Raw genomic sequence first — 12,209 nt, 5'->3', positions numbered from 1 at the left:
TTGTTCAGTTGTATTCAGTACAACTCTTTGTGACCCTATTTGGGATTTTCTTGCCAGAGATACTGCAGTGCTTTGTCATTTCCTTCTCCAGCTTATTTGACAGATGAGGAAACTGAGGTAAATAGGGTTAAGTGATTTGTCCAGAGTCACACAGCTAATAAGTTTAGAGGCTAGATTTGAGTTTAGGAAGAATCATATTCCTGATTCTAGTGCCAGCACTCTATCCACTAAGCCACCTAGCTGCCCCTCACTTAGTTTACATGGGGCCTGGCATATAATTCTTGTAGTTTTCAGATGTTTCCAATTGTGGCCAACTCTTTGTTATCCTATATGGAGTTTTCTTGCAAAGGTACAGTAGTGGTTTGCCATTTCCAGCTCATTTTACAGATGGGGAAACTGAGACAAACAGGTTAAGTCAGGAAGTAAATAGTAGTTCTGTTTATTGGTTTGGACCTTCTCCTTCTTACCAGTGAGGAAACTCCATCTAGCAATGACATTCTCCTGTAATTTATAGAAATTTAGGATTGCTTAGGGCACTGGGATATTGAGAATTGCTCTTGACCACCCAACAAGTAAAGGGCCAGACCTAAAGAGAAGTCTCTTCATGATTACAAGTCTACTTCTTTACTATGCCATGCTTCGTAAGTATTATTATTTATTTTTATGAATATGGAAACTGAGGCACAAAAGAAATAACATACAGAATTTCATGACTAATAAGAGATGAATGGCAAATTATTTGTTTTTGAAAAGAGAGAGGAGTTTGTGAAGACCAGTCTATACAAGGCAACGAGCATTAGTCAGGCAGACCTGGGGACTGGTCCCAGCTCTGTCACTAATTATGTCACTTGGGCTTCAGTTTCATCAGCTATATATATTCCAAGGACCTTCCAACTTTAGCATTTTATGATTCTATAATTCTTGCTGCCACAAATAGAATTATTCCTTTATGGGAACAAGAAAAGACATTAAAGTCATCAAACCACAAACATTTATTAAGCATGTACCACGTTCCAGGTATTGTGTTAAGTGCTAAAGATACAAAGAAAAAGTGAAAGATTGCCCTGATCCTGAAGGAATGCAAAATCTAGTGGGGGCAACAATATAAAAACTACAATAAAAACAAAATATATGTGGGATAAATTGGAGGTAATCAATAGTGAGAAGGCTCTAGAATTAGGAGGGATCCAGGAATGGCTTCTTATAGAAGATGAGATTTTACCTAAAACTCAAAGGAAGCCAGGAAAGCTCTAGGGAAAGAGAAAGAGCATTATGGGCATGAGGGACCTGTCCAGAAGGAGATGGTATCATTTTAAGAAACAGCAAAGAGACCAGTATCACTGGATTGTAGAAGACCTGAAGGGGAGTAAAATGTAAAACTAGAATGATAGGAGGAGGAAAGGTTAGAAAGGGCTTTGAATGCCAAATAGGATTTTATAGTTGATTCTGTAGGACTGTTGGTAGAGGAAAATCACTGGAGTTTGAAAGCCAATTTTGACAACTGGAGTGGATGACTGATTGTTGTGCGGAGGAATACCATGGGAAGACCAACCATCAAATTATTGTAGTAGTCCAGGTGCAAGGTGAGGAGGGCCTGCATCTGAGTGGTAGCAGTGTCAGAGAAGAAAAGGGGGCCTATAAAAGAGACCTTACTTCTTGATCAATGATACATGTAAAACGCAGTGGAATTGTGCATCACCTAAGCGAGGTTAGAGGGGTTTGGGGGAGAGGGAAAGAACATGATATATGTAACTATGGGAAAATATTCAAAATAAGAACTAAAAGAAAAAAGAGATACCTTACTTACAATGGTAATGATGAAGAGTAGAGATTTGGTCAGGGGAGACCTGAGTTCAAATCTTGCCTCAGTAGCTGAATGACCTTGGACAAGTCATTTAATATCTGACTTCAATTTCCTCACTTGTGAAATAAAGAGATTGGACTGAGATTCCTTTTAGCTCTGTTTATGTTCTTATTTATGATAAAAATGGCTTCCATTCGTCCTTTTCCATTAATTTAGATATTAAAGGTATGCATATTTCCATTTAACCTCATACATATAGCTTGGTAGAAGTACCTATGAAGAAGTATATAAACAGGACACTTACCTATGCACACCTACCTAGGCCTACATTCAAAAGAGTGTTGAGTCTTTCCTTTAAACAGTGAAGGAGAAATTCTGGCCCTGGCTGGGTAAGTCCAGTGTTAGCTCAGCATTGGGTTATCTTCATAAAAGAAACCAAGATTTAAACCTTACCCTCTTTTGTTCCCTCTACCCCCTTGCCATAATTTCTTGAACAAATGTGAACTATCCTATAGGATGCTGTGGGGAAATGCTCAGTTATTGGGGATGAGGGATAAAAAAAGGGGCAGCTAGAAGGGTGAGAATTGAGCTTATTGGATCAGTCAAATGACTATACTCCAGGAAGATTTGAGAAAATAGATCTCTTGTTTGTGGAGGCAGAGAGACCGTAGGTCTATCGTATTCCGTTGATGTATTTGTGTTTTATTGAGCTGCTTTTTAAAAAAATTCTTGTTAACAGGGTTTGGCTTGGTAAGTTTAGGGTAGCAAGGAGGAATATATGAAGAAAATGAAGGTAACATAAAGACAAATTATTCAAACAAAAACTTTTCTAAAAATCGAAGGGCTGTTGGGAACCTAATTAGCACAGTGACTAGACAGCCAGGTTCAGAGTTGGGAGAACCTCGGTTCAAATGTGGTCTCAGATCAATCTTCACTTTCCTCCCCACTATTCCCAATGGTCACAAAACCCTCTCATTTCTCCAGAATATCATTTTACTAATCTACAGTGAAGTTTCATCCTCTTTCAGGACAGCCTTTTCTCATGGGCAATGTTAGGTTAGATAACACCCATAATCCTCTCTTCAAACCTCTGTAAATTAGCATATTTTTTAAAAATTATTTTCCCTTTTCTAAGAACAAGAATCTCTTTTATTTCCCTCTTCCCCCCCCCAAAAGAAAAAAACAAAGCCTTTGTAACAGTAACATATAGTTAAGCAAAACAAAGTTTTGAATTGGGAATGTCCAAAAAAAAGTTTGCACTGTAAGTTACTCATGTTACTCTGTCAGTAAGATGGAACTCAAGGTTCCTGACTGAGGCTTAGCTGTCTTTCCAATAGGAAACACCTTCCTCACACAGTTCAATGGGGATTCAGTTAGACTTGGAGTTGAATCATGGCCACTGAGTACTTGGTGAGAAGTCCTTGTATATTAATGTCTATATTTTACTGTAACATCAGTAAAATATAGACATTAATATACATTCTTACAGTGTAGAATGAGAGATTTACCCTTTTGTTAGCCATAGATGCCAAGTCACCATGTGCTTCTATTCTGACACCTGTACCTCTTTTGGTTCCATTTCTGGGGCCCTTTAGTCTCTTGCCCTACCCACCACCCCCTTTCCATAACACACAGACCTCTCTAATTTGGGAGACGCCTTTTTGCAAAATGTCCTGTCAATCTGTATGATCTTGAGAGATTATCGCTTTTTAAAAGGGGCTATTATTTCTACAGAACATTGGGGCCTGGATTATATGAGAGTTAGATTGGGAGTATTTTAGGGTAAGGGTTCCCAGTTCCTATATATCCTTTGTGGTAGCCTTCATTTACCTAGCATGTAATAGAGACAGAGAGATGAAGAACTGCTTTTACTAAAGAGGCAGGACAAGAGATGAGGAAGGAGCATGAGAAGAAGCATTCTAATAGTGGAGAAGACCTCGTTCGGGTCTTGCCTGTGCCACACACACACTTAATGTGCTCAGACAACTCTCTAAGATTCAGTTGAAGAGAAATTGCAGATTTCATCGATAGAGGGAATTTTTCACATTGAACTCTCTTTATCATTGAAATCATAGATTTAAAAAATGATCCATCTAATCCTGACATGCTTTTGAAATTCAGTTTTATTGTTGTCTCAAATCAGACTCTGATAACAGGTAATCTGTATTCTTTTGGAAAGGCACCTACAAAAAGTTCTAAGCACTCTCGATTTGCAAGTGCCCTAAGCTTATCCCAGTCTTCAGCAAAACAGTTCAATGTGAACCCCTTCACTCCAGAATCCTACAGGAGGATGGTCTCTCAATCCAGTGGCAAGAGGAAAACAAGAGAGTCGTGAGTGTCATCTTTCTGTTTTTTTCCCCCCTCTTTTAATTTATTTTGTGTACATTTATATTCTCTCCCTCTCGCTGCTTCCCTCCCTCCACAGAACAATTGAAAAATGGCACCTGAATAATTATTATGCATAGTCTAGCAAAACAAATTCCTCAATTTGTCTTGCCTAAAAAATGGACATCTTTCTGCAGTTAAGTTCATCACTTCTCTGAGGGGAGGGCACATTTTAAGTCCAGTCTTATTTTTTAATTTGTGGCTTGTCATTGCATTGGACAGAGTTCTAAAATCTTTCAGTTGGTTTTCTCTAATGTTTTTAATGTAAAAGTTCTGCTCACTTCACTCATCCTAGTTTCCATTGTAACTATTTCATAATTTATGACATAATATTCAATTGAATTCATATACAAAAATTTGTTTAGTCATACCCCGGTGGGAAGATACTGCTTTAAGTTGTCAATTCTTGGTTTCTATAAAAAGAATGGCTAAACTGCTGTGTGACGCTGGACATGTCATTTAATTCCCAATGCCTAGTCTTTACTGCTCCTCTTTCTGACTAGGAACCACCATACAGTATTGAATCTAAGATGGAAGGTAAGGGCTTTTTTTTTTTTTTTTTTTAAAGAACAGCTAAATTTTTTTTAAAATTTAATAATAATTAACTCTTCTGACTTTTGAGGGAGAGTAGATTTACAAGAAGTAAAATTGAGATTTCAGTTTTACTCTAAATAAAAAATCTATATGTGTTCCCGTCTACATATGAAACTTTGACAATTTTGGCTCAAACCTTTGTAGTGGAAGCACAGAGGTATTTGGTATTGAACAAAGAAATGATAATCCTTGTGCCTATTTTGCATGTATGTATATACATGTATAAATATGATGTAAGTTATATGTATATGTCTCCCTGATGGGATGTAAATTCCTTTAGGGCACCATGGATTGCTGGATTCTTTATATTCCCACTACCTGAAAGATAGCCGCTTCATAAATGCTTGGTGACTGTTTTTAAGGATGATGGTTGGTAGAATTGGATCCTCTTCTAAATGCAGTCGAGTTTGGGGGGTAGACGTAGTACCTTACGCTCACTATATGGGCATGTTGTTGTCTTGGCTCCAATTTGATTAAATCTATGAGGGCTGTAAGGAAAAGCTTGGAAGTGTCTGTGGTTAAGTAGAAAGGAACTGAATTGAACTGTCCTACAAAATAGTTTGGGGAGGTAGAAATCTCTTAACTATGTATTTCAGGACAGCTTCACTGTTTTAAAGCTTGTTTTTATTTTTGTTGTTTAATTTGGGGAGGGGAAGCCTACTGAAAGAATCTGTTGTGTGAGGGGACACTCCTTATGCTAACATTGCAAATTGGCTTTTACTTCCTTTATGGCTAGGTCTATTGTGCTGTTCAGTGAGCCTTTCAGGATATCACCAGGATCTTCAGTAAATAGAATTTCTGCAGATGTACATCATTAGCCACCTTCTGTTGCCAGTTATTATAGTGGTAGCTTCTCTTTGAGATGTAGCCCTTGTCTAGAAGTATACCAGTGAATGGCGGAAATGACACCTAATGTAAACTGCTGACAATCAAGGTGGTGGGTTTTTATGGCCAATATTAACATATGGACCTTGAAAAAAAAGAAATAGGTTCTACTGAATACACATCCCCACCCTAGATTTTGCTCAAACGTGAATGCACTGTGTTTCACTCAGAAATGATCAAGGCATTGATATTTTAGGTCTTCCAGTTGTCTGCTTTTCTTCACATCCGTTTCCTAGGCAGTAAAAATTAACCTTGAGAAGGTTTTACCATCAAAATTTTCTGAGAGAAAGTTAGGGTGGGTAGGTTTACCCCCAGGTGCTAAAATTTATGGAGCAATGACATTCATAGTCCTTCAGCAGCATGGCAGCCCAAGAGAATGTAGTATTTAACAAGAGCAACTAGTTAAATAGAAAATTACCAGATGGCAGGAAGTCCCTAGGCTGTTAGAGCTCTAGAAACATTTTTTTCTAATTAAGAAAGCAGACTTTTGTTGCCATTAAACTGGATTATCTTAGGCTGAACTTGTCTTATAAGAAACTTCATATATTGAATCCATGTTAACCTACTTATTTTAAAATTTAAACTGAGAAAGACCTCAAAAGGTGATAATCTAATTCTTCTCCCAAATTATAAATGGCTTTTCTTAAATGGTTATCCGGGTCTTTTACTATCACTATGGTGAGAATTAGGGAGTGTATAGCATTGTCCTCTGTCAAAGTCCTCCCAGAGGATTACTTCTCTCTTCTGGGAGTAACCCTGAGGGGTTGGGATTGATTTCTGATAGCATTCCTATCTAGTTCCTATCTAGTGTGCTTCTCATCGATTCACAACCAGCTGGAGTTAAGAGTGGTACCTTGATACATGAGCACCTTAAGTCACCAGCAATTTGAAATAGAAGCAGTCAGGATTGGGATTTTTTGCGGTTCAGTCACTAGCGGATATTGCAATCATGAGCTTCCTTCTGTGGGTGGATGAGGTAATCAGTACAAGTGAGATTAAGGAAATGTTGAGGATTTGACACTGGAGCAAATTGAGTTATGAACTTGGTCATTGAATTAATTAAATTTGTGTGTCAAGGTACTACCGTATTTAGCTTTTGGTTGGGGCTATTTAATAAGGTGGTTTAATAATAGTTGGTACAAAACATCCCCAAGTGGCAAAGAGGTAACTCACAGTTTATGGTTAAAGAAGTCCATCTTTTCCTTTCATGTAGTCCCCATGAAGTTGACCTTAGATGAATATAATTCTCTATTGAGCTCAGAAAGTCAGTATTCTTGTAGAGTCTTAAGGCTACTTATCCTCTTGCTAATTAATAAATGTTTATTTAAACATATTTAAACATTTATAAAGTGCCCAGGGCTGTGTTGGCTGACCTATGGCACATGTGCTAGAGGGGCTGCTCCCCTCCTCCTCTTTACACCTGCTTGAGGACATTTCTCTTATCACCCACCCTCTGCCCAGCAGCCAAATGGGAGCACTTCCTCCCTCCCCTATCTGGGGTAAGGTGGTGGGAGGCTTACATGTGGTGTGAGAGTTGTAGTTTGGACACTTGGTCTCTAAAAGGTTTACCATCACTGGCCTAGAGGCATATGGGCTGTGCAGGGAGGATTAGCACTTCTGGTGTGAGCCTTTTCAGGTCTGCTTATCTACCTTTGGTGTCCACTTTCACTCAACTGTCACCTATAGTTCTAAGAAGTTGTAGCATTGATCATCAGCCATACCCTGGCAAAACCATCATGGCAGACAGGTTTCAAATTGTCCATTAGTTAGAGGGGATGTCTACCCAAGCATGTGATGACATCCTTAGCAGAATGGGTGGATGAGAACAATTTGTTCCAACAGCCATTAAGATAGCTGAAGCACACTATAGACACCTTAGAGATTGGTGAGATATCAGAGATGCCAGGTCATCCACTGTAGCCAGGGCATTACTAATCATTCTGACTTTTGCCCTGCCATTGGATTTCAACTTTAAAAGAGGGAATAAGGCTGACAATTTCGTAAAACTCTGCTTTGGTTAAGTCCAATTGAGGGCAAGTTGAGACATCACCCTTCTGATGTCACTGGTCATCTTTGGAAAATGAAGGATGAACAAAAAAGAAATATTAAGTTCTTTCTATATGCCAGGCACTGTGCCAAATGCAATCACAGTGGAAGGGAAGAGAAGGCAGAGAAGGAAGTCTAAAAAAGCATGATAGAATTCCAACAACAGTGTAGTTGGGGGTAAATGGGGAGAAGTCTGTCCTGAGACTTCTTAAATAGAGAACCTGGTGTTCTTAGTTCTACCCTCCAGTCAAAGGGTCCAGTCAGAGGGGCTGAGGGTACTGATGAGATGAGAGTACCAGGAAGATTTAGTCTTGCAGGATAATAAGATTTCCTAGTAGTGAGTTTACTGAAGAAGGAAGACCTGATATAGAGGTTCAATAGAATTCAAAAACAGTGTAGCTGGTGGTAAATGTGACTAATGTATCTATTTCTGCTATGACTGAGAACCTTAAAAAAATCTCTAGGATAATAAGGAAAAAGACGTATACAAAAATATTTATAGCCGCAATCTTTGTGGTGGCAAAAAATTGGAAAATGAAGGGATGCCTTTTGGGGAATGGCTGAACAAATTGTAGTATCTGTTGGTGAAGGAATACTATTGTGCTGAAAGGAATAAAGCATTGGAGTAATTCCATGTGAACTGGAATGACCTCCAGGAATTGATGCAGAGTGAAAGAAGCAGAACTAGGAGAACCTTATACATAGAGACGGATATACTGTGGCACAATCGAATGTAATGGACTTCTCTACTAGCAGCAATGCCATGATCCAGGACAATTCTGAGGGATCTATGAGAAAGAACACTATCCACATCCAAAGAAAGAACTGTGGAAGCAGAAACACAGAAGAAAAACAACTGCTTGATCACATGAGTTGCTGGGGATATGATTGGGTATGGTAGACTCTAAATGATCACCCTAGTGCAAATATTAATCATATGGAAATAGGTCTTGATCAATGACAAATGTAAAACCCAGTGGAACAGCTCATTGGCTACTGGAGAGGGGTGGGAGGAGGGGAAGGAAAGAACATGAATCATGTAACCATGGGAAAGTATTCTAAATCACTTAATTAAATACAATGGGAAAAAAGTCTCTAGGTTTTCCTTAGTCAAGAGAATGGGAAGAGAATTCAGACTCTTTCCTTCCCCTACCTCTTAGGAATCTCTTTCAAAGGGCTTTCTTGGTTAGAGCTGTTCTACCTAACTAGACTGACCGACTATCAAAAGTCAGACTCCAATCTAGCCAGCAGTCTTATCCAACCCCTCTACCAGAGTATGACTGATTCTCCATAATCACCAAGTGATACTTCCTGCTTCATACCTTTAGTTGATTCAATAGAGGTGTCAAGAAATTGTTTACACTATCCTGTGACTCAATCAAAGGGTTTCAGCACTTGATAAAAGATATTGAGGAGTGGTTACTTTAACAGTGGAGTAGGGAGATGTTGTTCCATTTATGTATGTTAATCCATTTTTTTTCTAGTGAGGAATCTAGCCCCTTTGGAAACAAGGAAGATGAAGGGCTGCCTGCCAAGGTGAGTGTGGGTTTTCAGGCCCTGGTGTCTTTACTCTGACATAAACATGAGTATTTCATGAGATTTTTCCAATTGTTTGTAACACTACCCAGTGACTAGATTTGAGTTTTAATCTAGGATCTTTTTGCTATTATATTGATATAATCTATATATAACCTAGGATTTCTTTTAGAACTTCATTAACTGATGTATTTTTCCTCATCTAATGGTTGCTGCTCCAATCTGATATTATGGAGAATTAAGCCCTGATTGAGATAAAGAATCAGGAGTTTAGAAAGAGGAACATGTATTCCAACTAAATTAATGAAAAAGGAGGAAGAGTATACCTTTTTATTCTGGGCAGTAGTTTTACTTAAAAAACACTATTTCTAAATAGAGTAGGAACTGGAAAAACCCAATTCACAGAAACTATTTCAAGAATTTTGAAAACAAAGTAGAAAACAGGAGAGAGGAAAAAAGGTGATCTAGAGCTAAATTTAAAAGTAATTGGCATTTGGGGGCAGCTGAGTGGCTTAGTGGATTGAGAGCCAGGCAGGCCTAGGTTCAAACCTGGCCTCAGACACTTCCTTTCCTTGTGACCCTGAGCAAGTCACTTAACCCCCATTGCCTAGTCCTTACCACTCTTCTGCCTTGGAACCAATACACAGTATTGATTCTAAGATGGAAAGCAAGGGTTTTTAATTAAAAAAGTAATTGGCTATATTAGTTATATAAAATTTAACTGCCCAGAAACCCTACCAAATAAACGGGTATTTTAAATTTGTCTTATTCTTTCAACTTGAAGGAGCTTTCAATATCAAACATCTAAGTATCAGAAGGGACTTTGGAGGCTTATTCCAACCCATACTTCCAATCTAAAATCTGACTATCCAAGCTAAACTTGAAGATTTTTATCCAGAAGGATCCTACCATCTTCCCAAGGACCTCATTGTACTTTTGAATATCTCAGTTTGAATAAGTACCTTGGACTTAATTCAGTTTTTCTCTTTCATTTTCCAGTCATTAGTTCTGGTTCACCCTTCTGTGGTCAAGTAAAGTCCAATCTCTCTGCCATATGAAAGTCTTTTAAATACCTGAAGGCATTTATATATTCACACTGAGTCTCCTCTAAGCTAAACATCCTTTCTTCAAGAGACTTTCCTTTGATATGGTCATTAGCCTTCTAACCATCCTTATTATCATCCAAACTCTCTACCTCAATGATATTTTTTAAAGGAGGGCACTTAGAGCTGAATACAGAATTCCAGATGTGGGCTGATCAGAGGAGAACACAGTGAGATTATCTCATTTCCCTTGTTCTGGGAAACCGTGTTTCTTGGAACAGTCTAGAATAGCATTAATCGAGTTTATTCCTTTTTCTTTGGTGAGGGGAAGCCTTGCCATGTTATTCCATTGACTTGTCAAACTTGTATATTACAAATATCTCCAGATTTTTGTTGTTCTATTTTACTGATATTTCTTTTTATATTACCTTTATTTTCCTGTAAATCCTTCCCACCCTCAATAGAGTTATCCTTTTTTTTTTTTTAAACCCTTGTACTTTGGTGTATTGTAGAGTTATCCTTTTTTTAAAATGAAGACTAAAGGTGGAGAGTGAGGGAAAAGGCCATTCAACAAAACTAACCAATCCATATACAAAGTCCAACAGTTTATACAGTATGGTATAGTCAGAACCACCCACATCTGCAAAGGAAGAAGAGAAATACATTCTTAGCTCTTCTTTGGAGTATTCCTTGGTTATTATAGTTACATAGAAATAAACATATTTTGGTTTACAACTTAAATTGTTGCAGTCATGTATGTATTTTTCTAGTTGTTCTTACTTCACTTTGTGTCAGTCCATTTATGTCTTCTTCGTCTTCTTTTCGTCTTCTTTATATTCCATTTGACAATTCCATTCCACCATTTGTTTAGCCATTTACCAGTCAATGAGTATTTACTTAAGTTTCCAATTCTATGCTAGTACTAAAAGTGTTGCCATGAATATTTTAGCATGCATGTGATCATTCTTTTCCTTAGATCTTTTTCCAGTTAGCTAGGCAGGCATACCTTCTCTATCCTATATGCCAAGCTGATTTTTAAAACTCATGTATAAAATATATTCCTAATTTATTATAGTTGACCCATCATTCTAAGCTGAGATTTTTTCTTCTGAATTCTAATATCCAATGTGTTAACTGTCCCAGGTTAGCTTTATTATTATCTCCAAACTCGTTAAGCATTTCTTCTATGGCTTCATCCAAGCCATTGGCCTTATACTGTTCAAAATTTTTATCAGACTGGTTCCTTGGAGCATTCCATTGCTGAAGACTTTTATTCTACTTGACCTTATTCATGTCCACTTTTTGAACTCAGTCATTGAGCTAGTTTCTGAATCTATCTAATTGTACTATTATCTAATAAACTTCTTCATCTCATCTATAAGGTGTCGGGAGCTATTAAGAGAAATTAGAATCTCAAGTAGATATTTTTATCTGGACCCCCTCAAAAGATCAATACAGACCGGCAGAGCCGTGTATTTATCTTTCCGCTCTATTTACGGGACGAGACAGGAGTGGGATATCTAAGATAAAAATCTGAGATTCCTCTTTTGATTCCTTTCATAATTCTCACCTTCCTTCAAAATACATTATAGTCTTATTGAAAAAGCTTTGGGCTCTCAGCACTCCAGCAGGAGGGGGGCTAACTCTGTTCCCCTTTACCCGAGAACACAGATGGCTGGTACGGCCAAGGCCGAACCCTTGGCAGGGCATTTTGCCCAGAATTAAAGTAAAATAATGAGGCTCAAAAAATTGTTTAATACCATCAAGGCTGAGAAACTGACTGGGCTTTCCCACCTAAGGGAGATGTCTCAGGCTCCACTTAAAGATATAACACCTGTAGTTGATAGTTTAGCATAGGTTTTTTGTCTATGCCTGAAGGCTTCTAAGGCTTTTGTTTTGACTATAGTAAAAATCTT

At 38.0% G+C, this 12,209-nt stretch overlaps 1 protein-coding gene across 1 annotated transcript in view; it reads left to right on the top strand.

Moving 5' to 3' along the window:
* WEE2 (WEE2 oocyte meiosis inhibiting kinase) overlaps window positions 1-12,209 on the top strand; it is a 66,586-nt gene that overhangs the window by 5,013 nt on the left and 49,364 nt on the right. The window contains exons 3-4 of the mRNA XM_044679006.1: window positions 3,984-4,135; window positions 9,199-9,250. Of these exons, the coding sequence (XP_044534941.1) occupies window positions 3,984-4,135; window positions 9,199-9,250 (204 nt within the window). The remainder of the gene's footprint in view (window positions 1-3,983; window positions 4,136-9,198; window positions 9,251-12,209) is intronic.

Source organism: Gracilinanus agilis, chromosome 5 (genome assembly GCF_016433145.1).
Source record: "Gracilinanus agilis isolate LMUSP501 chromosome 5, AgileGrace, whole genome shotgun sequence".
Lineage (NCBI taxonomy): Eukaryota > Metazoa > Chordata > Mammalia > Didelphimorphia > Didelphidae > Gracilinanus > Gracilinanus agilis.
Note: the sequence above shows the minus strand (reverse complement) of the source record. Positions and strands in the feature narration are given on the sequence as shown.